This window comes from Pan paniscus, chromosome 10 (genome assembly GCF_029289425.2).
Source record: "Pan paniscus chromosome 10, NHGRI_mPanPan1-v2.0_pri, whole genome shotgun sequence".
Classification (NCBI taxonomy): domain Eukaryota; kingdom Metazoa; phylum Chordata; class Mammalia; order Primates; family Hominidae; genus Pan; species Pan paniscus.
The window spans coordinates 41,946,300-41,971,288 of NC_073259.2; the positions used below are offsets into that span (position 1 = coordinate 41,946,300).

The window sequence follows — 24,989 nt, forward strand, 5'->3', positions numbered from 1 at the left end:
CTCCTTAGAGCAGCACCCCATCCCACCAATGTGCCTTCTCAGTCTCCTGCACAAAAGGCTTCCTAGTCACCAGGGAGACCCTGCCTTCTCTAGTCCCGTCTTTTCCCCTGCCCAGCCTCATGAAGCCAGGATACCAGGCACGTGGATCACTCAGGCCTCAGAATGAGGCTGCTTTATTGGAAGCTATTCTGACATCACTTTCCAGACTGTCTCACTGTCTTAGGACCAGGCATGGGAGGCAGGGGTGGGAAGCTTCTTGTGATTGTGGGCGGTAGCCGGGGGAATGGAGTGGTGGGAGGTGGCTCAGTTGCGGGCACTCCTGCGACTGGCGGATGCGGTCCGGATGGAATAAGCCTTCAGGGGCCCAGGACCCGCACTGCTGGAGAAGCTCAGGGCATTGCTGCCCATGGTTCCCCCGAGGGTCAGCCCAATGCCACCGCCACTGCTACTGCCACCAGTGGAATTCATCACAGCTGGGAGAGAAAAGAGGAGGGCTCTCTTCAGCGTGAGGCTCCCTACCAGGGACCCCATCCCTTCACTGCACCCCACCCTCCTGCCCCAGCTGCCCCTCTCCCTCACCCCTGCCCCCCTCCATGGGCCAACCCAGAAGGAGCGTCTGACAGGGGTAGGGCTGCTCCCCAGGTGCTCCTGGCCCCACCCTGCCCTCTTGTAGTGCGTCCCAGGCCATTGAGCCTGGCAGTATGTGCTCCAGGGGACCTGTCAATCCCTGTAGAAAGGAAGGAGTCTCCTGGCCCCTCCAGCAGGGCCCTGGGCCAGTCTGCCATTCTCTAGACCCAGCCCCGTCTAAACAGCACAAGGGATGCTTCCCATGGGCCGCAGCCAAGGACTTACAGATATTCACGGCTCCCACTCCATCTCCAGCCAACCTGGGGGCAGAGGACAGACAGTGAGGATGGCTCTTTCATAGCGTGGGAGGGAAGCACTCTCAGCCCTCTCTCCTTCCAGGCCCCAAGCAGGATCATTGATTTTTCCTTCTTGCCCCACACTTGCAGCCTGCCTTCAGCCTTGTAAAAGGAGCGAGGAGGCATGCAGGAAGGGAGTTTCACCTTGGCCCTTCTATCCACTGGCCACCTGACCCCAGGCAATGTCTCAGGGCCTCCATTTCCCACCTATGCCTTGGGCCCAACTACAGGACCAAATTCATGGGCTTGTTTGTGAGGGTTAAATGACATAATCTGTCTAAAGCCCTGAGCACCTGGGATTCGGTGAATGGCAGCTGTGCGTGTTATTTATGTAGATGGCTGCCTTTCCTCACCGTATCATAAAATCCTAAAGGTGTCTGTGGCCTACTGATACTTTTATCCCCAGTATGAGGCCTGGAGAAGTCATTGCTTAATATATGTCAAAATAATTCGTGAATCGTTGACTGATTGAATGGGGCTCCAGCCAGGACTAAGGAAGGAGCAGGGAGTGGGGGTGGCTTTAAGCAGCCAGTGGGGCTGAAACAGGTCTTGCAGTAGAAATTAAAAATCCATTCGGGACAGCTGGCTATGTTTGTTTTGTGACTCACAGTCCCATTGTCACCAAGCCCTTGGCCTTGGGGATCAGTTTGCTCTGTGGGGGCAGGGAAGACCTCACTTTGGTAGAGGGAATGAAGGGAGCCTCGCTTGCCTCCGCGGCCCCAAGCCCAGGAAGCAAGCAGAGCAAAGGCTGAGGGAAAGAGAGAGGTTTGCTGAAAGCTTCCAGGGGGCTTGCTTAAATGGCCCCTGCTGGTGCTGGGAGTTGCTGGCACTTGTGGGTGGGGAGAGGGAGCCAGGTTGCAGTCAGGCAGCAACTCGAAGAATTTCTGGTACGATGCCTAAGGAACTCAGACGGAAGAGGCCTGAATGTCCAAGGCTCTAGTGATCTGTGTGACTTTTCTCATTCTAAGTAAGTGGGGTTTTTTTGGTAACTTTGTATTCTTAAAGTAGGCCTCCCAGTTTGAATGAGTTTCTGGACCACAACTCTGATAAGTTAAGAGATAAAAGCAAGGTATCTACCTCCATATCCCCCCAGGGTTGGGGGAACCGTATCCTCTCAGAGTACCTGGATCTAAGCCTGGTTATAGCAGCTCAGACTGAGATTAAGCTTTCGGAAGAGGATGTCTCTGTGTGCTGTGTGACCTTGGGCACACTACTGACCATTTCTGAGCTTCAGTCCCCTTTTCTTCCCATGGGAGGAAGCCAGATCAGGTACCACTCTAACAGTCCCCCAACTCTGACTTCTATGACAACAGAAGGCCCAGGGTATGGGTTCTAGAGAATGTGGGGGCCCTGTGCCTGTGGGAGAGGCGGAAGCAGAGAGAGGCATCTTGGCTGGAGCTCCCTGTGCCCAGATCAGCTTCTGTGTTCCCAGAGACCTTTGGTGTTCAATTCTTCTTCCCACAAAGAAGACTGGGTGCTAACCCAGGGAGAAGGCAGGTCAGCAGCAGGGGCAAAGCCCCTTCCTCCTCCTCTCCGCCTCCTACTCATACCCTGCGGCCCTGTGTCTCCTCTCCTCCTCCCAGCACCCAGGCCCTCAGCCCTAGCACCCCTTCACTCCCCATTCCCTTCCCTGCTGCTCCATTCATCCTCCATCATGTCTCTCTCTGGCCCCTTAGGAATAATACTCAGAAAAGAATAAGTTATTGTATACACTCAGCATTTTACAAATGTAAGTTACTGGTCTCTGGGGGTTTCCTTTGTGGATGTTTTGTCTCCTCCACCCTCTGCAACCTCCCTGAGGGCAGAAACACGTCCTACGTATTCTCTGTTGCCATGGTGTCTTATAACAAGCCAAGAATGAAGAGGTTGAGTTCGAACCCAACAATATGCACGTCAAGGCCCAGCTGCATAGACAGAGGTGGCATGCGGTTCATGAAGAATGTGCTATCAGACTCCCCCATTCCAGCCTCCTCTCTGACTGCAAGTGAGTCTGCAAATATCTCTGGGGACAAACAAAATGATCCCCTCCACCACAGTCAGCCAGCACCACATGATGTGGCACTTAGTTCTGTAGTGAGAAGCAGCCTGGCGTCCTGGAAGATCCTTGGAGCAGGAATCAGCACACCCTGACTGCACTCTGGCCCTGTTCCCTCAATTAATGAAACTCAACCACAGCTTTCCCCTCTGGAGACTAAGGAATCAATCATCTCTGACCTGACTACCTGAATGTGTGCTGAGGATCAAATATGATAACCCTAAGAAGCCGCACACACAAAGGGACTGTTATCATTTCAACCTGCCCACTGAGCCTCACACTCCATGGTCTTTCCTTCTAGAAGGTCATCTCATTGAAGGCAAAGAGGCAAGCATCAGCTCTGTGTTCCCTGCCTCCCCACACCCAGTGCCCTGCAGAGGAGGGGCATACAGGAAATGCTTGTAAATGGATGAATGTCAAGCCCCAAACCCCACGGAGCCCTAGAAGCATCCCCTTTCCAGGTTCCTTGTCCTCACCGGCTCTCCTCGCCCTCCAGCAGCTTGCGGTAGGTGGCGATCTCGATGTCCAGGGCCAGCTTCACGCTCATGAGTTCCTGGTACTCACGCAGCTGCCGTGCCATATCCTGCTTGGCCCGCTGCAGGGCGGCTTCCAGCTCCTCCTGCTTGGCACGAGCATCCTTGAGTGCCAGCTCCCCATGCTCCTCAGCCTCGGCAATGGCGGCCTCCAACTTGGCACGCTGTGGGCAGCAGTGCAGCTGTAAGCTGGGGCTCACCAGTCTGCCCTCCTGCCTGCCCATCCTGCAGTGAGCACCCGGGCAACTTGCTTAAGGTGGCTTCATTGGCACCACCTACTCCCCCAAGCACCAGAGAATCCCAAGGGTTAAACACATAGGTTTGGATATCCAACGCCTATGTTCCAGTTCTGGCTCTGCCACTTACTAGCTATGTGACCGTGGATGAATCAACCCTGCTAAGCCAAAGTCCCCTCTTTTCTAAGAGAACAATAATCACAGTGTTTACCTCATCAGGAGATTTTGAGGATGAAATGAGATAATATACAAGATGTCCGTGGCACAATGTCTAGCACACAGCAAGTGCTTAATAAATGCTATTGTGATCATTTTTAATGAATGCTATTATGATTTTCAAACCCCCAGTCCCCCAGCCCCAGCCCCCAGCTGCAGGAGCTCTAAGACCATGGGATCTTAATTGAGTCTCCAGATGTCAGGCAGCTGACAAAGACCAGAAACCACCTATAAAATAGGAACCAGTTGAGAGCAGGCCCAGAATAGGAGGGCCTGGAGCAGAGAGACCCTCCTAGATGCCCCCAGATGCCATGAGATGCATGACTCACAGTCCCCGGGTTTGGTCAGGGATGCTCTGGTTCCAGACCTGTGCCTGCTTGGAGCAGCTGCCACTTTCTCCCTGGCCTTAGAGTGCCCTCCGCTTTAGGCTCAGCCCCCACTGCCAGGAGCCTGAATAGTCCCAGGCCTCATCTTGTTTAGCTCAGAAAACCACCATCCCTGTCCCCTGGGCAAGGACTTCTCTCCCTTCTTACCGGCCATTCTCTATCCTCAGATCCTCTTCCCTCAGTGGCTGCCTCTCTGCCAGAGACAGCATTCCCCAGGAGGCCCTCTGACACTCTGCCCCTCGGCCACAGCTCAGTGCCCTGCCCTGTCACACTGGTGCCCCCAGAGCCAATGCCATCCCCGCTGCCTCTGGAGACCCCTTGTAGCTCCCCATGACGCCCCTCAGTGGTGGTAGACACCTGGCTATAGGCCTGGATCCGCCCTGCTGTGTGAGAGGAGAACCGGCTGTAGTAGAGGCTGCAGGGTTTGGGAAACCAACATTTGTTATTCTGTGCTTCCCCTCCTGGCCTGGAAGCTGGCCCACTTCATGGGGTGACTCACGGCCCTGCCTCTGTGCCACAAGGCAGCCTCCACCCTCCTGTAAACAGGCCCACAGGGCTCCAAGGGGAGGACATTTCTGGGTAAATCACCCCCACATCCCCCCATCACCCACAGCTCATCTGGAAATCAGCTTTCCGAAGCTTCCACATGTGTCGCCCTCCCCCTCTCTCCACTGCAGACACCTGCACAGGCTGAGCTGCCCTGGCCACACACTACTCAGCCAGGGCTGGGGGCCCTTCCCCCATCAACACCTCCAACCCCAGCTTCCAGCAAAGCTCATCCTCCCAGGCAGTCTCTCATCTGAGACCCGTGCCCCTGCCATGTGCCAGGTGCTGGAAGAGAGGAGCAGTGAACCAGACAGACAGGGTCCCTGCTCTCCAGGCATCTGTTATATTCCAGTGGAGGTAGGGACCATCAATCACTTAACGAATAAGACAGAACATTTCAGAGTGACAGGGGCTTCAAAGAACTTCAGACAGGCTGCCGATAGAGGGGCTGGTGTTTGTGAGTGCCGTCTCTGAGAAGGGGTCTTTTCCTAAACCCCAGGGAGGAGAAAACAACAACCATGGACAGAGCTGGGAGAACCACATTCCAGGGGGAGGCAACGCCAAGTGCAAAGGCCCTGAAGCATGACCATTCTTGGCAAATGCAAGATGCAGGAAGCACGTTAGCATGGCCAGAGCATAGTGAGGGGAATCGTGGAAAGTGAGGTTGGAGTGGGTGGGAAAGGGCCATGTGAGTCATTATAAGGTCTTCTGCTGTCCTCTGTCCCTGCAATGAATGATGAGCTCCCAGGGACAGCGTCCTGCAGCCAGAACCAGGTGCAAGCAGAGTGCTCAGTATCAATGTGGAACCAGTGGTGGCTTTCTTCTGGCCAGCCAGCCTGAGTCTCCCTCCATAGGCTCTGTGCACATCCAGGACCTTTCTCCCATCAGCCCATGCCAGGACCCGGCCAAGAACATTCTGTCCTGGAGATCTCACAAGGGGGTCTCAGACAGTGGCACCAGCTTTGGCCGGGAGATGGGAACCTCCCGCTCCACATCCTGAGTTTGGCCTCAGCGGGCCACCCCTGCATGCCCCAAGTAGCAGGGGAAGCCAGGAGGGCTTGTCCCACCTGGTTCTTGATGTTGTCGATCTCAGCCTGCAGCCTCTGGATGGCCCGGTTCATCTCTGAAATCTCATTCCGGGTATTCCGGAGGTCGTCCCCATGCTTCCCAGCCTGGGCCTGGAGGGTCTCAAACTGGAGGGGCCATACAGAGAGTTATGGCAGAGAGGTGGGCAGTGAGTACAGGTAACTCATCCCTCTCCCCACCCAAGGCCCCTCCCAACTTATATTTTCAGGGAAGGACCGTCTGACTCCCATCAACCTTTGCCCGATGCCAGGAGACCAGACAGCAGTGTGAGGAAGGAATTCATTCTCCTCCAAGCCAGGCAGGGAGGACAGACAAGGCTCCGCAGTCCCATCCCCATGGACCCCAGGGCTCTTCCACTCCCACCATGCCCTTCTGCTGGAGAATCACTGAGAGTTTGAGATTCTCACCTGTTCAACACCCAGAACACCCATTTCACAGGTGAGGAGAGTGAGTCTCGGAGAAGAGAAAGCACCACCCAGGGATCACACAGCCAATCAGTGATGGAACGAGGGCCTGAACCCAGGTCTTCTTGTTGGCATACTTGTGTTCTCACCCAGGCACCATGAATGACTCTCTATCTCTGCAGGGGCAGACCTCTCAATCCTTGCCTCGGGATCCCTTCTTCAGGAACACTGGTTCACCCCAGCACCCACTCCTGCTCCCTCAGCCCCTGCACCATCAACTGTCCTGCCACCATGAAGTAGATGTGATGATTAAGCCTCCCAGGTCTAGGGCCCTCGCATTCAGGATCTAGTCCCTGCTCTTCCATCTACTAGCTGTATGCAGTTAGGCAAATTACTTAACCTCTCTGTGCCTCAATTTCCTCATCTTTAAATGGGGGTAATAGGCTGGGTGCGGTGTCTCACGCCTATAATCCCAGCACTTTGGAAGGCCGAGGCAGGTGGATCACCTGAGGTCAGGAGTTTGAGACCAGCCTGGCCAACATGGTGAAACCTCGTCTCTACTCAAAATACAAAAAAAATTAGCCAGGCATGGTGGTGCACACCTGTAGTCCCAGCTACTCAGGAGGCTGAGGCACGAGGATCACATGAACCAGGGAGGCAAAGGTTGCAGTGAGCCAAGATCGCACCACTGCACTTCAGCCTGGGTGACAGAGCAAGACTCCATCTCAAAAAATAGAAATAAAATAAATTAAATTAAATAAAACAAAATGGGGGTAATAATGATGCCTATCTAATAGGGCTGTTCTGTGGATTACATGAGTCAATAATTACATGAGCCTAGTACTGTGTGAGTACTTGCCATATTTTAGCTATTATAATGATTAATCCATATCTATTTCCTCTGCCCTGTCCTCCCATCTTGGGATTTTCTCCAGGGCAGAGCACCACAGACTTAAACCACTGGTGCCTGCCAGAACAGTGGGACCCAGGCCCTGAAGGCTTGAGACAAGTTGAGGAGTAAGGGAAGCTGCCAACAAGGACCCTGGCAGGAGGAAGTATGCCCCTGGTGGCCTCACACCTTGGTCTGGTACCAGGCTTCAGCCTCAGCCCGGCTGCATTTGGCCATCTCCTCATACTGCGCCTTGACCTCAGCGATGATGCCATCCAGGTCCAGGGAGCGACTGTTGTCCATGGACAGCACCACAGATGTGTCGGAGATCTGGGACTGCAGCTCTGTCAACTCCTATAGGGACCAGACGGGACATCAGGACTTAGGGCAGGATCCTATGCCCACGCCCACCCTGGGATTCCCCACTCACAAAGGAAAGAAAAGAGAGAACAGCTGGGAGTGGGCTGAGTCACCAGGCAGCAAGGGGGCCCAGACCCAGCACACATTAAGTTACTTCATTCTGCCCACCCTTGGCTCCCTGAGGGCCCATTAGCAGTGTCTCAAACCAGAATCTGGCAGGGTTAAAGGGGATAAGGAAAGGGACAGTGTGGTGCACTGTGGTGACTTCTCACTGTGAGGTTCTGTAGGTGCACAAGCTCTATTGTGAGGGAGGCCATGGGGAATGGATGAAATTATCATATTCCACCATGCTACAGAATACTCTGCAGTCTGTACACCGATTATATGGCTCCAACTACCTGTGGGGAATATGCCCATGGTATACTGTTGCATTTAAAAAAGCGTGATGCGTTCTCACTCAACGGTGGGAATTGAACAATGACATCACTTGGGCACAGGGCGGGGAACATCACACACCGGGGCCTGTCGGGGGTGTGGGGGGAGGGGGCAGTGATAGCATTAGGAGAAATACCTAATGTAAATGACGAGTTGATGGGTGCAGCACACCAACATGGCACATGTATGCCTATGTATCAAACCTGCACATTGTGCACATGTACCCTAGAACTTAAAGTATAATAATAAAAATAAAGCATGATGCTATTTTTATTGAAAATGTATATTTCTATATCTTTATGTATATGTAAGCACAGAAAGTCTGGAAAGGTAGACACAAAGATGGTAGCATTGGGTATAAGTAATCCATTTTCTTTTTTTTTGAGACAGAGTTTTGCTCTGTCACCCAAGCTGGAGTACAGTGGCACAATTTTGGCTCACTGCAACCTCTGCCTTCCAGGTTCAACCAGTTCTCCTGTCTCAGCCTCCCGTGTAGCTGGGATTACAGGCACCCGCCACCATGCCTGGCTAATTTTTGTATTTTTAGTAGACACGGGGTTTCACCATGTTGGCCAGGCTGGTCTCCAACTCCTGACCTCAGGTGATCCGCTCACCTCGGCCTCCCAAACTACTGGGATTACAGGCATGAGCCACCACGCCTGGCCAAGTAATCCATTTTCAATTTACGATTTACTTAATTTTTTGGTTGTTTTGCAATGCGTATGTATTACTTTCACCATGAAAACAACTTTATATATATACACACACGTGTGTTTACACATAAATAAACTAAACTTTCACCATGAAAAGAAAACTTTATATATATATGTGTGTGTGTGTGTGTGTGTGTGTGTGTACACATGTGTGTTTACACATAAATAAACCATGTGATAGACCCAGGAAGACCTGAGATTAGAAGTGCCTGAAGCAAGCCTCAAAGAAACTTCCCCTGAAATTAATGAATCTGTGGACATTTGCTCTGAGGGGCTGGTGGAGACTGGACGTTCAGGCAAAGACTAGGCTGAAGAACTGGTTTGTAATTAACCTCACAAGCTAATTATGCCCAGCCTAGCCTCTGCCAGGTGACTGGCCACCCTACCTTCTGCCTAAGGCCAGAGACTCACACTGATGAGAGTGGAGAGATTTTTAAATCCCCTTGAAGAAAAAGAGCTGGAAACCCCGGAGGACAAGGGTGAGAGGGAGAGAATAAGAAGGGAAGGGAGGACATTAGAGTGGTGAGTTGGCAGGCAGCTACCCACCCAGCCCCTCTGGGAGTAAATGCTCAGGCAATCCAGTCTCTCCTGACTTGGGCTCCCCTGCTGGCCCTACCTAGCCCACCTTTGAACCCTGTCACAACCTGGAGTCCCCTGACCTCCTCCTGGTTCCTTCCAGTCCCACCCAATCCCCCTTCCTTAGAAATGCTGCGATCATCCCATGTCTCTCCAAGGTCAATCCTGATTGACTCACCCCCACCTCCTCCCGAATCCTTAGCCTGTCCTGAATTCCTGAGTCCAGAAGGGATAAAGGGCAGGATAAATCCTCGCAACCCCTGATGAAGGAAATAATGTATATAATGGTCCATTTCCAAGACAAAGTGCTTTAAATTGGCTTAGGTCAGCAAACTACAGAAGAAATAGGATATACTAGCCCTTTGCTTGAATAGCCAGTGCCTGCTTGTCAGCCCCCAGCTTCTCTTGCCCTCACCTGAACCAAAGAAGTTTAGTCTAAAATGAAGGTTTTCTAGCCTGCAAAATGGCTCACTTTGTCTGTTCTTATCAGCCTGCCCAGCTACTTAGGTCATAAGTCAAATACTTAAAGAGCCCTTGAGCTGACTAGGATTGCAATGCATTGTGGGCTGCAATAAAATGCAGCAAGACAACCTAAAAAAAAACACCTAAAGCCCCAACCCAACAACCAATAGGCAACGTCCAGGAAGATCGTGACCCCCATAGTACTCAGCCTGTGAGGAACGGAGGGAGGGACCTGTGCACTAGAGGATAAATTGCTTGTTGTGGCTGTGCTGGGCATGCCTGCCCATCAGACACCCATCTTGCAAGACTGTCATTAAAATCTCACTTTTGCTGTTCTCCAGGTCTCTGAGTCCATTCTTTGGGTTTGGACGGATGAGTTTGTTTCTCACACTGACACATATCTGGACTGACACAGAGGCGGGGAGCTGGACCAGATGGCTCCCTGGTTAGAATGGGTAGGATAAGACATGTCACCCAGCCCCATGGTCCTCACCGTCTCATTGAGGGTCCTGAGGAAGTTGATCTCATCATTCAGGGCATCCACCTTGGCCTCCAGCTCCACCTTGCTCATGTAGGCAGCATCCACATCCTGGGGGTTGGGGCAAGATGGGGCAGAGAAGACCATGTCCTCAGTACAGGGAACATTTAGTAGGGGTGGAAGAAGGCCTGCCCTGTCCAACCCACAGGCCAAACACTACCACCCTACCCAGAAACAGTTTCTACAGCTGCTGTACATGGTCACAGCATGAAGCTTGCCCTGCTGACCCTCCAGACTGCATGGCGGGCATCAGCACTGGTATCCCAGAGCAACTGAAGCCCCAACCTAGCACTTGACCAGTTCCTAAAGACCTAGATGGTTTCAACACCACTAGCTCCACCTACTAACCGTGTGACCTGGAACAAATCACTTCAACTCTGGGAGCTCAACTTTTCATCAGTCAGTAGCAGAACACAAAGTCATTCAGATTCCCAGCCCCACTCCCAGAGATGGAAAATCTCCAGGCTACGTGTTTAATTTGCAGCATGGTAACTATGATGCAAGTGGGCCTCAGATAACACCCCAGGTGAAGATGGTGTCTGAGCCTCTTCCAGCTGCACTTTTTCAAGCTTAAACTCCTATGGACAGGCCTCACTTTTACTCATTCCTGAATCTCCAAGGGCCCAGCTCCCAGGGGCAAGTTGCAATTCTGTGGTTTGGCCTGGAACACCAACTGCTCAGTGTATTGAAGAGAATCTTAAAGGGCATGTAGACAAGACCCCTAAGATACTTCTAAGACCTTCCAAGCTTGCACATCTGCAGGAACAGAGAGCTCATGCTGGCTCGAGGCAGCTCATTGCATTCATTCAGCAAACATTTCAGGCCAGCCAAGCAACACCTTTGTGATGAAAATGTTCTGGCTTGAATAGAGCACTCCTTATTCAGTGTTGAAATCTCCCTCTATAACCTCCATCCTTTGCTCTTAGTTCTAACCCCTAGAGGCCTAGAAATGAGTCTAATCAGTCACCACACACACACGTACATGCACCCACAGGACAGGCTGTGCAGACTTCCTCTTGGACAGCTCAGGCAGGCCTTGGCCAGAGGTCCCCATGGGCTGCTCAGGTGAGAGGATCCTGTGGTCCTTTGTCCCATATGTTTTCAGACAACCCTCCTCCAGCCTGTCTTTCCCACTCACCTTCTTCAGCACCACAAACTCATTCTCAGCAGCTGCGCGGCGGTTAATTTCATCTTCGTACCTGCAGTAGAGGAGGGCCTGGTGTTGATGCAGCTTTGCCTCCACGCTCCCCCCGCCATATGCAGCTGTGAAATCTGCCCTGCCTCCCTTCCCCTACTCTTTAAAGGCACGCCTGAAAAAAACAGGTGTCAGCTACAAAACCAAATTTCCCTGACTTCCACGCGGCCATTCCTAGGGCTTTGAGTCTTGGCATGGGGGGTTGTTGGTGGGGCACATAGGAAACATGTGAATGACAGCACAAAAGCTGCATGTCCTGGGAGAAAAAAAGCAAACAGTAACAGCCATACGCATGAGACTGTGTTCTATGGGGTGTGCACCATTATGTGCTTCTTGTGCATGAGCTCATTTCGTCCTCACAGCAAACCTATAACGATGGTACTGTGGTTATCAGAGAAGGGAACAGAGACACAGAGAGGCAGCGTAATCTGCCCAGGTCACTAAGCTGCTAAGTGGCACAGCCCAGACTTGAACCTTGGCAGCTGACTCCAGCCATGCCCTAATCACTACCTAATCCCACCCCTCAGGGGCAAAGAAGTAGTCTGAAGGGGAGGAACCCTGTAGAATCAGGATGAGGGATACACAAAGTCCTAAAAGAACCAGGTCCCGCCTAGATGATCCAGCCCCCATCCTTCCTCCCATAGCTGCCATCACTCTTCCTCCCAAGGAGCCACTCCTGGCCCTTAGGAGGACCTGGGCAAACAAGGCACAGAGGAAGAGACCACAATGGCTTAACCTAATGTTTACGTTGAAACTCAAAAAAGGGTGTTGGAAACAAGAGTTCCAAGAGCTGCTGGGAGCAGTAGGGACAACCTGGGGTGGAAGGCAGGACATCCAGGTAGGCCAAGGCCCTTCAGGAGCCCAGACTCAGGGTTGGAGGTGCCCATACCCTCAAAGTTGCACTCCCTCAAGTTCTATAGAAGCTGGAAAATATCTGCAAGGCTTTCCGTCCACCCCTGCCTTGGCAGTGCACAGCCAGGTCAAGAGGGTGCACAGATCGGAACTCCCTGAGCAGCTGCACACAGGGACCCTCCCTGTACTCCTTCCCTGGACTCCCTTCCAGTTCCTCTTTCAGTCCCAGCCTGGATCTCAGGCTGGCTCCACAGGAAGGTGCTCTGAGGGTTTGGGGTGGGGGGAGTATGGGGGTGGGCAGCAGGTATGCACACACGCATGCACACACGTTAGTCCTGACAACAGGGGCTGAATGATGGCCCCACACCTTCCCTACTCTGCACCTGTCTGGTTCCACCTGCTATGGGACTAATCCTGTTGACTTTTGCCCTAGGGAAGTGGGAGTGCTGGGGGGGGGGGCACTCCACAGAGACCTTGTTTGCTCTCCTCCAGTCAGAGCCAATGTACCTGCTCCTGCTTAGTCACACTGCCACAGGCAGGGGACAGAACTCACTCACTGCCCCAGTGCCCCTCAGGTGTGCCAGGGTGGGGCCCAGCCTGAGTTTCAGGCTTTTGTTTCTATTCAATGAGAAAAGAGTGCAAAAAGACCTGTCCTCAAAAGCCCCAGTCCCAGCCTTCCTGAGCCTCCTTCTGGCTCCTGCCATGACCAGACCCACCCTCAGCCTCTGCGGCCCTCGCATGGCTCACAATGACCATTTTCCCTCTCCGCTTCTTTGCTTCCCAAGTTGGCTCTGTGTCCTCTCCTAGGAGTCAGGGACCTAAAATTCAAGTCCCAGCTCTCCCAGTGACCTTTGCAGTGTGAGCTCAACCAAGTCCCTAAACTTCTCTGGTCTCTAATTCCTCACCTGAACAAAAGAGAGTTGCTCTAGAATAATCTGTGAAGGTCATACCAGTTCTGAAGCACCCCTGTCAGAAGACACTTTCTGCCCTACTCTCTCTCGGGGCCTTGGTCAGACACCCAAAGGAGACAGTGCAGGTCAGGGCTGGGCTGAGACATTTCACTGGGACTGAGTCAGGGGAAAAGACCAGAATGATTTGGAAACAGCCCCCAGGGACAAAGAGGAGAGAGGAAAGGCAGGAAATGTGTTGGTCAAGACTGGCCCCTCAGGGAGTTATTGGACTGAGCAGCTGCATGCTGATTCCTGAAGCAGGGGGACTTGCACAGGGTCAGCTGATGAGGGTCACATTGGCCCGGGGCAGGGGTCTTCGCATGTGGCACAGGGGGCATTACTTATTCTTGAAGTCCTCCACCACATCCTGCATGCTCCGCAGCTCCGCCTCCAGGCGGCCCCCATCCACCTGCAGTGCCTCAAGCTGACCCCGAAGGCCAGCAATCTGGGCCTCAAAGATGTCTGGGAGGCGGCTGCTCTTGGCCGACTTCTGCTCCTGCAGCAGTGTCCACTTGGTCTCCAGCAGCTTGTTCTGCTGCTCCAGAAACCGCACCTAGAACGGGCGAGAAGGAGGAAACTCAAGAGGAGCCAGAGCGTGCCACCCACAGCGGGATTGAGGAACATCATCTTTAGCCACTTAGCAGAGCCATGCTCCCCCTGGCTGTTCCCCTGCCTGGGGCTTCCAGCCCTCTCCCTTTGGACTCCAAATCAAGTGTCCTACAGAGTGATCCAGGAAGCAGGTCTGCCTGGTGCACGGAAGAGCCCCGTGGTTGACTCTCGACGAGTGTGCTCCAGGGCCTCCTCTCCACTTCACTCCCCATCACATTACAGGTGGTGTTCTTCACCTCCCTATCTGAACAGCCACCTCTTCCTGTCAATGGATCATGAGGATGACCAGGCCCAGCCCTCCCTTCTGTCTAGGACCTCTTCTCTTCCTTCCTCAATATCCTTTCTCTCCTTCCCCTTTCTCCAGCAAGGCCTCAGGACAGTCAATCCATGGTAAAATGACCCCAGCCTGGAGCCCACGAAGGCCCTTAAGGAGTAGCTGGTATGACTGGAGGTGGGAGGCAATAGAGGCCTCTGCAAAACCAGCAGCTCAGGGCCCCAGGCCCTGGGGACCACAGAGAGTAAGACGGTGCAGCTCAACACATGGGGGAACCTGGGCCTGGAGCAGCTTGGGGAGGCCCCTATGAAATCTAAAAGACCGGTCTGGGTGAATGGCGAAGGAAAGGAGGACGTGAGGGAGGCGGGTGTGGGAGTGCACTTCGTCTAAGCCTGAGGAAGGGGGCCCTGGCCAGAACAGCCCAGCAGGGCCAGCCCTGAGTTCCTGGCTTTGGCAGCACTCCTCCCAAACCCACCAGTCAAGTCTGCCCTCGCCCCCTCCAGCGGCCCCATGTGTGGCGGAGGCCAACAGCCAGGAAAAATATCTCCAAAATGGACCCCTTTTTGAGGGCCCTCTCTGCCACTCCCTGCCCCTAACTGGGCTGTCTTCAAGGGCAGGTATAACCTCTCCTCCTGCCACCTAAGGGAGGCTGGAGGACCAGGCAGGTGGGGGAGGGAAGGGGCGGGAGCCCCCCCCCCCCCCCCACTGCAGCTCTAATCTCCAGCATCTGCATCCGCATCAGCATCTGAGAGAGCCTGGGTCTCCCCCGCTGGGAAGGGCGTGCCATCCAACTCCATTCCTGACTCCACACGGTCCTCTCTCAGGGAAAGGGTCCCAGAGAGAGAACTCCTGGCCTAGGCCTCTGGAACTCCTAGTCCGAGGCAAAACTGGTCCAGGGGACCAACAGGCAGCCAGCGAGGGCAGCCCTACAGCACTCAGGCCCGCACTCCGGGAGGAAAGGGAGGGGCAGCTGGGCAGCTTGCTGGAAGGGAGGGCTTGGAAACCGAGGGGATAAAATAGCCACGGGGTTCATGTGGAGGAGGAAGGACCCCCAGATCGTGTCCCCAACACTGGCGGAAAGACAGAAGGGCGGCAGTGCTCCCCAGCGCCTGGCCCGCGCGCAGGCAGGGCTAGTTAGGGCGGCTGGTGTGGTCTGGAGCGCGGCTCGAGGAGAGGCGAGGTCCAGTCCCGCTCACCTTGTCGATGAAGGAGGCAAACTTGTTGTTGAGGGTCTTGATCTGCTCGCGCTCCTCCTGGCGCACCCGCTGGAGGGAGGGGTCGGCGTCCAGCCGCAGCGGGGCCAGCAGGCTCTGGTTAATGGTGACCTCGCGGATGCCGGCTCCCACCGGGCCCCCATAGGCAGAGCGCACGGCCACGCGCGGCCGCGAGGCGCCGAGGCCGTAGAGGCTGCTGCTGCCAAGGCCGCCGGGGCGAGCGGAGCTCAGGCGCACCTGGGCGCCGCGGCCCGAGAAGGCGGCTGAGCGCGAGGTGAATACCGGGGAGCTGAAGTGGATGGACATGGTGGCTGGGCCGGGATGGACCTAGCGGCGGGCGAGGAGGAGCGCGCACTCGCTGACCTCGGGGACACTCCGCGCCTTTTATCCGCGGGAGCGGGCGGCTGGGCTTCCACAGGTAGGGGCGGGGCTGGCCGCCGGCCACCTTTCTCTGCTGCCAGGCCCCTCCTGGGGCCGCCCTCCGCCCTCTGCCCGCCCGCCCCGCCGAAGCCCAGGCTTTCAGTCCAAGCAGGGATGGTCCGGAGTAGGCAGGAGCGCCATCCCTAGACGGCCGCAGAGAACAGCGGGGGACCGCAGTTCCAGCCCATCGGAAACGGACTCGGTGAGGGAAGGCTTCCCGGAGGAGGATGCTTGGAGAGGGAGTGAAGAACATAGAGATCCCTGAGGCCCGAGCAGAGAGACCCAGTGGCAAGAGACTGGGGGAAGGGGTGGGCTGAAAAGTTCCAACCCAGGAGTCAACGCCCAGACGTCCCCATCCTCCAGGCTGCTGAAGCCAGAAAGGCATTCCTTACCGCTCTCCCTCACACCGATCCAGCTCCTCCTTGAGAGATCAGCTCACTTGTTCAGGGGTCTGACCCCTCCTGGCCCAGCTAGTTTCCCTGGCTGCGTTCCTTCCTACTTCATTTCCCGTAGAAACTAGGCTGAGAGAGACACACGACCGACCGCACCTCTGGCTCCTCCCCTCCCCACTCCAGTAGGCATTGGAATCCCAGGGACCTTGGGAATGCTTACCCTGGACCCTCACCTCCCGGACCCTCCACTCATATTCCTGCCCATTTATTTTATGCGTCCCTGTACAGGAAGGGGACACTTGTGTGTATTTGTGACACTTTGTGGATGTGTGGACACTTTGTGGTTGTGTGCACACGCCTGCAGGCCTCTGGGCTCTGCTGTGCTCACACCCCCAGGCATATGCACCCGCATGTCTGAGCCTGCTTACACAGATGGGGGTCTGTGCGTGCATCCTGGGCGAGGGGGCAGCTGTGGCTACACAATGGCACACATTTTCATGCCTGCCTGAGTGCGTGTGCTTCTGTTAGCACTCAACTCTCCTCCCGCTCCCTCCACCATTTTCCTGTTTAAAGGCCCTCAGCTCTCATCATCTTTCTCCCGTGAAGCCACCACCAAACAATTCCCAGCAGTTTCAAACCCAGTCAAGAGGGGTAATCCTCGTGCTGGAACAGAATACCGGACAAAGCCTGAGTGCTGGCCTCACTTCCCGGTAGGGCCAGCCATGCTTGCCACATCCTGTTCTCAGGCCTGGCTTCCGTCTGCCCTTAGCCCACCTCTAGCCCCTCCCAATAAGCTGGCCAGGTTCGTCACCTCAGACCAAGCCCTTGGGGGAGACAAGGGTGGGGACGGAATGTCCTTCCTGCTTGGCCATTTCAGTTAAAGCACAAGGACTTCCAGTGAGGCTAAAGACTGTCACCCCTCCTCAGTGATCTTAGTGAAGGCTCACCAGCCTCCCTCCCTGCCTCCCCTCCTGACCCTAGCCATTGGTGTTGGGTCAGCTCAGGCCAGAGGCGGAGGGGTGCCCAAGGAGACCTGCTGTGGTATCGGCTGTGGAGCATGTATGTGTGCGTAAGACCGAGAGAGATTCGACCTGGAATTGTGCCTGGTTGTAGCTTGAAGAGCATACGGATTACCTGGTCCTGTGATATTTGCATTCATAGGAATCTCACTGCCCTCCTTCCCCAACGCCCAAGCCGGCAAAAAAGACCAATTGTTTAATTTACACACACACACACACACACACACACACTCCAACTTCCTCACCCCTCAGGGCTCGTCTTCAACTCTGTTTTTACCACTGCCTCTCACACCAATGCCTGCTCTCCCATACCTCCCCTAACAAGTTCTGCCTCTGGCCCTCTCATCCGTCCCCATCTCCAGCCCCCTACAGGATCTGCGCTCTGGAGGCTGTGCCCACCTAGACCAGGAGTTCCTGCATCCGCTTCTCCCCTAAAGCCTGGCTGGGAAATCTTTGTCAGGGCACTGCTGTTGCCTTGAGGCCCTGGACATGTCACTGCCCCTCCCTGGGCCATGGATTTTTCACCCAAGATGAAATCCCCAGATTCCATACCTAGAGAGGACTGGGGAGGACAATGGGAAGGAGAAAAGGTCTCTGGGCTTTTCAGGCTCACATCTGGGGTTGGGGGTGGGGGCCACTTTGAGCAACATTTCTGCATTCCAGGGCCTGCCTGACATTCACCCCTCGGCCTCTCCTCCCCTCTCTGAAGCATTCCAGGCCGTTCCAGCCCTGGCCAGTCTCCTCCTGCCTCTCCATTCACAGGCCAGCACTAGGAGCCCACTCTGTGCCAGGTGGCACACGCAAACATCCTCTGGAGGGCTTCCCAAAGCGCTGCCAACCTGAGAGGCTGCAGATAAGATTCCTGCCCACAAGAGTTCACAGCTCACCCATCCATCCAGCCTCTGTCTCCACCCCACCCGGACTTTGTTGGCCTCACCAAGACCACCTTAGGAAATCCTGGGCAGAATCATGAGGCGAGTTATTCCCACAGTCTTTCCCCATTGGTCATCTGCCTGCCCCAAATGCAGGCTCCTGTCTCCGTAGCACTCTGTCACACACACACGCCAAGCACACCCCCACTGTCTTCCCACCACCCTCCTAGCTGTCCCACCTCATGCTCTAGAACTGAGCTATGAACTCAAAGCAGCCCCAGGTCCTCCACATTGCCTGGCTCTGCTAAACCTGCCCTAGACACCTCTGCCCCAGTGGCCCCTGCTGCTCCTTTCCCAGAGAGGAGGCATTCTGTTTGGCTCCTTGCTGCACTTAGAGAACTATTACTCATTGTCTATCCCCTAAAAACACGTCCTCTGACTCATAAAGAAAAAAAATATTAATTTTTTCATTATCTTGGAATTCGAATTGGAATGTGGTATATTTGTGAAAAAATAGAAACATCCTAAATGCCTGTCAATAGGGAAGTGATTAAAGGAATTGACCAATTCATTTAATCCAGTGAATTGGCCATTCACTGGAATGCTATTGGTTGAAAAGAAAATCCTTTATATACTGATTGAGTTTTTAACCTTTATATATTGATTGCACAGATCACTGTGATTCTAAAAATCCTGTGGGCTCCTGTGATCCAGCTGCACCACTCCTGCCTCTCTCCCCTGAGGCTGATCCCTGCTGGCCCCACAGGCACCTACTGACCTGACTCCCTTCATGCTCACTGTGGACTCTGGCACCTGGGTCCTGCTTCCTCTCCACCCCGGGCTCCCTCATTCTCAGTGCAAATGACCCACCCAGCATCTTACCCTTTGAGTTCCTTGAGCTCCTCAGTTCTTTCACTGCATCCTTTTTCTCTTGCCTACACCTGAGGTCACATTCTAGATCCTAAACTGCAGGACCATTGATAATAACTCTCACTGTCATTGGTGGATTCCTCAGCTACACCAGCACCCCCAGTCCTGAACTTGGCTGTTCCGTTTTCTCCCCACCCACCACCCTCCTTTCGCCTTTCTTTCCAGCTCAGGCTCCCTGACCATTACTCTCACCCTCTGATCCCTGACTCTTCAGTCCCCACGTGGATAAATCTCCAGCCCTATTCAGCCTAAACCTCAGACTCCTCTCCTCGAGCTCTAGCCTGCAGAGCATTAGTGGAGAAAGCCACATCCTCGGGGTCAGGTGTGACCACCAATGCAATCCCCATCTGAGCGGTATCCCCTTTGCCACTGGGCACTTCTCTCTGCCTTTGGTCAGCAGTGTCTCCTGGGCCTCCTCGTTGCTGGCCATTGACATCCTAGCATTTCCCATGTACCTGCTGAACTTTATGGGCTTGTAGAACTGGATGTGCAAAAATGGTTCCCCTACTTCTTGGTGAGGTTCACTGTGATGTACAAAGAACAGATGGCAAGCAAGAAGCGGGAGCTCTTCGGCAACCTGCAGGAGTTTGTGGGCCCCTCCAAGAAGCTCTCCCTGCTGGAGGTGGGCTGCGGCATGGGGGCCAACTTCAAGTACTACCCACCTGGGTGCAGGGTGACCTGTATTGACCCCAACCCCAACTTTGAGAAGTTTTTGATCAAAAGCATTGCAGAGAACCGACACCTGCAGTTTGAGCACTTTGTGGTAGCTGCCGGGTAGAACATGCACCAGGTGGCCGATGGCTCTGTGGACATGCTGGTCTGCACCTTGGTGCTGTGCTCTGTGAAGAACCTGGAGCAGAGTCTCCATGAGGTGTGCAGAGTGCTGAGCCCGGTGAGTGAGTGGGGGAGGTGTGCTAACCTGGATGGAGTATCAGGCTGCATCCGGACACCTGTGGGCTCAGGCACAGTTCACACTGAGGGCGACCTTAGACAAGTCACTTTACTCATTTGTTTGTTCATTTTGAGAGATTTTAAGAGTGCTGACTATGTGTAGCAACACAGTTTTCCTGGAGTGGGAAAATTAGTCTCAGAGGGATTAAATGAGTTACGCAAAGACACATGGCTCACAAAAATGGCAGAGACACAACTAAACTGAGGCACCTTAATTTCTAGGCCAGAGACCTTCTCACCATGCTGCTCCATTGGTGGCTTTCAACCTGGTGTCTTCTAAATCCCATCACAGAGTCTGGTTTTCTAAAGATGAGGATTACAAATTCCCTATAGTGCATGCCAGAACATCTCCCTTCCCTAACAAATAAGAACTTGTAAGTACACAGATAGCCATCTTTATTGGCATCATATGTTATTCAGTTCTTATTCTGGGCCCTCACAAAGTCACCTACATGCCATTCTCTAGCCCTTTTCCCTAGTGACAGTCATTAGTCATTGTTTCTGGATAGCAGGGGAAGCATACAGGGAAAGAATGTAAGAGATGGAAGAAAGGAGTTTCTCCAAACACACTGCTTATGGCACCACAGGGTATCTTTGAACACTATTTACTTTTCAGTGTTTCTTACTTCATTGATTATAATTATAAGGGCAATTAATCAATGCAGCCTCGTCATTAAAAAGAATCCAAAAATTAAAGAACACTGGCCAAGTGTGATGGCTCATGCCTGTAATCCCAGCACTTTGGGAGCCCAAGGCAGGCAATTGCTTGAGCTCAGGAGTTCAAGACCAGCCTGGGCAACATGGAAAACCCCATCTCTTCAAAATATGAAGAAGAAGAAGAAGAAGAAGAAGAAGAAGAAGAAGAACAAGAAGAAGAAGAAGAAGAAGAAGAGGAGGGAGGAGGAGGAGGAGGAGGGGAGGGGGAGGAGGAGGGGAGGAGGAGGAGGAGAAGAAGAAGAAGAAGAGGAGCTGGGCGTGGTGGTACATGCCTGTACTCCCAGTTACAGTTACATGGGAGGCTGAGGAGAGAGGATCTCTTAAGCCAAGAAGAAGAAGAGGAAGAGGAAGAAGAAGAGGAAGAAGAGGAGGAGGAGGAGGGGAGGGGGAGGGGGAGGGGGGAGGAGGAGGAGGAAGAAGAAGAAGAAGAAGAGGAAAAACAAGAAGAGCTGGGCGTGGTGGTACGCGCCTGTAGTCCCAGTTACAGTTACATGGGAGGCTGAGGAGAGAGGATCTCTTAAGCCCAGGAGGCAGAAGTTGCAGTGAACCAAGATTGTGTCACTGCATTCCCACATGGGTGACAGAGTGAGACCCTGTCTCAAAAATAATGATAATAATAATAATAAAATCATTAAAGAACATAGGGGGGGAAAATTGTAGCTACTCATGTTTCCCCTGCCTGGTATTTGGAAGTTTTTCTATCTACCGCAAGTTTACTAATAGTTACTTTCATCTTTCAAGTTATATTTGAACCCCTATTTCACTATCATCATACCAAAAGCATACAGTAACATAATCCCCTCAATTTAGATCACACCTATAGCACATTTTATTTCCCCATCCTCACCCCCACAAGCCCCTCCATCCCAAATCCTGGATTTGATGGAAATAACCTGTCATTTTAGTTTCAAACTATTTCTAAGGGTTTTTCTTCCCTGTCTTCTCTTTCATTCGTCGTTCATTTATTTAATACATGTTCCACTAGATGTATTGGTCTCCACTGTTTCTCGTGCTATTTGTCTTTCCCTATTGTGAGTTTTAAATTGTTTTGCTCATTTGTTTTTCAAATTTAAGTTTCAATTGCCTAGACTACCTTCTTGGATGGTTTCCTTAGAAATGGTTCATGGGGATACCTTTGTATATCTGAAAATGTCTGTCTTCTCCCCTCACACTTAAATAATATTTTGGCCAAGCTTCTTAGATCTGAGAACTTTCCCCAGAAATTGTGAGTATTGTTCCGTGGTCCTTGGGCTTCTCAAATTGCAAAAGATGCCTTCAGTGGCCTTCTGATTCTCTTTCCTCTTCGGGTAACTGGTTTTGTTGTTGGTTGTTTTTACATCTGGAATTTTTTAGGATTTTTTTCTTTTGAAGTTCCTTTGAAGTTCAGAAATCTCACCAACATATGATTAGGTATGTGTCTTGTTTTTGCTACTATTTCTAGGCACTCAAAGAATGCTTTTGAGCTCAATACTCAAGTCTTCTTTAGGTCAGAGAAGTTTTCTTGTCTTGTTTCTTTCTTTATTGGCTCTACTCCGTTTGTTCCTTTCTCTTCTTCTGGAACAAATATTATTCAGACACAAGATCTCCTAGCTTTAGCATCACTGCTCTTCTCACTCATTATTTCCATTTCTTTATGCTTTTGTTTCGTGTTGCAACATAGTTCCTCCATTCGACCTTCTAGATGACCTCTCCCATGGCTCAGCAGTATTTATTCTACTTTTTACTTCCTCTGTTGAATTTTAAGATTTATTTTTAATTGCCAAAACCTCATTCTTATTTCCAGGTCATTTCTTAGTAATATGCTGCTGGATGCCCATGGAGGTTATATTTGGTGCCGTAGATTGTTTTAAAGTTCTATTTTCTTGGCTGGGCACAGTGGCTCATGCCTGTAATCCCAGCACTTTGGGAGGCCGAGGCGGGCGGATCACCTGAGATCAGGAGCTCGAGACCAGCCTGGCCAACATGGTGAAAACCCATCTCTACTAAAAATACAAAAAAATTAGCTGGGCATGGTGGTGGGCATCTGTAATCCCAGCTACTCAGGTAAGAACCACTTGAACCCAGGAGGCAGAGGTTGCAGTGAGCCAAGATCGCACCATTGCACTCCAGCCTGGGCGAAAACGGTGAAACTCCATCTCAGAAAACAAAAAGAAAAACAAAAACAAGTTCTATTTTCTTTGTTCCGTTGTCCTCAGTAGGAGGCATCTGTTTGATTGTTGGTTCCATCCTTCAAGCTGGCAGCACACTGAAGAGGGAGGACAGCCCCTAAGTTCTCTCGCTGCTCCAGGTATTAACAGGTAAGGGCATTTTTCTCCCAGCTCAGGTAAACAGGGTGAGCCCCCCCTCTGCAGAGGGCAGCCAGTGTCAGCAGATTTTATGGCCAGGGCTGGATCCTTCTCTTGTCCTGAGAGAATGGATCCACCCAGCTCAGGCAACTCAGAGGATCTTGGCTCTTCTAGACAAACAAGCTTCCCCCAAGGCCTTTGGGTCGAGGGTTCTAGGAACTCAAAGCTTCTGATGAAGCTGCTTTGGGCTCTAGCAAAAGACCAAACTTCCCCATCCACCATCATTAGCTGATTAGCTTTTTATACTATTGGCTAATTTTCCCAGCAGCACAATGAGGAAAAAAAAAAAAAGTCACCCTTCTCCACTTCAACCACCACTTTCCAATATGCTCCAGAGATAGATAGATAAATATTGATATGGATATATAAATTTTTATCAAAGCTATACATGCTGGCTGGGCATGGTGGCTCCCACCTGTAATCCTAACACTTTAGGAGGCCAAGACAGAAAGATCACTTAAGTCCAGGAGTTCAAGACCAGCCTGAGCAACATAGTGAGACCCTGTTTCTACAAAAAAAAATTTTTTTTGAAGAGCAAAGTGGCATGCACCTGTAGTCCTAGCTACTCAGAAGACTGAAGTGGGAGGATCACTTGAACCCGGGAGATAAAGGCTCCAGTGAGCTATGATTATGCCTTTGCACTTCAGCCTGGATAACAAAGTGAGAGCTTGTTTCAAAAAAAAAAATTTATACATGTGTGATTTAAAGAAGTAAACCATAAGACTCATTATGAAAAGTAACAGCTCTTACCTACACACGATGTCTACTCCCCAATGGCAACCACATTCAAGTTTTAGCCTTCTATTTTAAATCTTATATCCATATCTCTAAATAACATATTTATACTGCTACTTCTCGACTTTTCAGGTTTGAGCATTAACTATTGACTTCTCACTCTGAAAAGTAAGAATTTACCTCTCTTTAACAACCATCCCAGGGCCACTATATTTCCCATCTCCCTTCATCCCGATAGAATTATTTCATTAATTGATATTCAGAGCAAAGGGGTATAGTATACTTCATTTACTTTTGGAACCATTCAATCAATATGCTTCCCTACTTTCACTTTTCCCAGAGTTAATGAATCATTCCAGAATCTCCCTCATTGATAGATTGATAGAACATGTCAACGATTCTATCAATTTCATCATCTGGAGCCATTTTCCCCAGAGTCTCTCCCCATTCCCACCTGGACTGGGTGGTCTCTAGACCTGATGCATTGCTCTCACCTTGGTACCTCCCATCACCATCATCAGGCTAAGATTTGTCTCTTGCTGGGGACTTTCTCTCTCCTACATTCTATCTCTTCCTTAGTTTACTTTCTAGTTTTGATAGAGCATATCCTCTGGTAGCTTTCTGAGGTTTGTGAGGAAAATGTGTTGAGAAAGTATGTGTCTGAATCTTTTTATTCTCACGACTAATTCATAATTTTGGCAGCTGTGGGATTCCGAGTTGTAAAATGTTTGCCCTCAGTATTTTAAGGGTGTCCATTGCCTTCTAGCCACCAGTATTGCTGCTGAAAAGTCTGAAACCATTCTGATTCTAGATTTCTCATGTGAAATCTTCTCCCCCCAATCATAAGTTTGTTGAATCTTCCCTGTGCCAGTGAAATGACTCTATCTTTTGGGGATTTAGTGGGCTATTGCATCAACAAGCTCATATCTTTCAGTTCAGGAAATTTTCTCAAGCTATTTCTTTGAGTTTTCTTCCTTTACATTCTTTCTGTTTTCTCTTTCTGGGACTCTCCTTATTCAGTGCTGGAACTAACTCCTGAACTGGGTCTCTGATTTTCTAATCTTTGCTCTCCTGTTTCCTAGCACTTTGTCCTTTTTCTCTACTCTCTAGATTTCTTTCATATTCTTTTCAAAGCCTTTTACTAAATTTTTCATTTCTGCTATCATTGTTTTAACT

General features: G+C 51.8%; 1 protein-coding gene and 1 pseudogene across 2 annotated transcripts; one reads left to right on the forward strand and one right to left on the reverse strand.

Moving 5' to 3' along the window:
• Positions 1-142: 142 nt before the first annotated feature.
• Positions 143-16,375, reverse strand: KRT7 (keratin 7). 2 transcript variants are annotated; one of them, XM_063593053.1, is made up of 10 exons: positions 16,245-16,372; positions 15,415-16,082; positions 13,677-13,888; positions 11,477-11,537; positions 10,294-10,389; positions 7,444-7,608; positions 5,943-6,068; positions 3,435-3,655; positions 853-887; positions 143-473 (listed from the first exon to the last, which is right to left on the reverse strand). In XM_063593053.1, exons 2-10 carry the CDS (start codon positions 15,736-15,738, stop codon positions 304-306), a joined length of 1,410 nt encoding a protein of 469 aa, XP_063449123.1. In that variant the 5' UTR covers positions 15,739-16,082; positions 16,245-16,372; the 3' UTR covers positions 143-303. The 2 variants fall into 2 exon arrangements, with proteins under 2 accessions (XP_063449123.1, XP_003831115.1); XM_003831067.6 differs by having other exon boundaries at positions 15,415-16,375.
• On the forward strand, positions 15,754-23,141 carry LOC100984537 (thiol S-methyltransferase TMT1A-like; annotated as a pseudogene).
• Positions 23,142-24,989: the final 1,848 nt, after the last annotated feature.

What these genes read in the sequence shown, in the direction of transcription:
- KRT7 (XM_003831067.6), bottom strand. Translation starts at nt 15,738, where the DNA reads ATGTCCATCCACTTCAGCTCCCCGGTATTCACCTCGCGCTCAGCCGCC. An exon ending in TTGCCTCCTTCATCGACAAG is followed by an intron (nt 13,889 to 15,414) that starts GTGAGCGGGACT and finishes CGCCCGTTCTAG; the next exon opens with GTGCGGTTTCTGGAGCAGCA. An exon ending in AGTGGGAGCCGTGAATATCT is followed by an intron (nt 474 to 852) that starts GTAAGTCCTTGG and finishes TTTCTCTCCCAG; the next exon opens with CTGTGATGAATTCCACTGGT.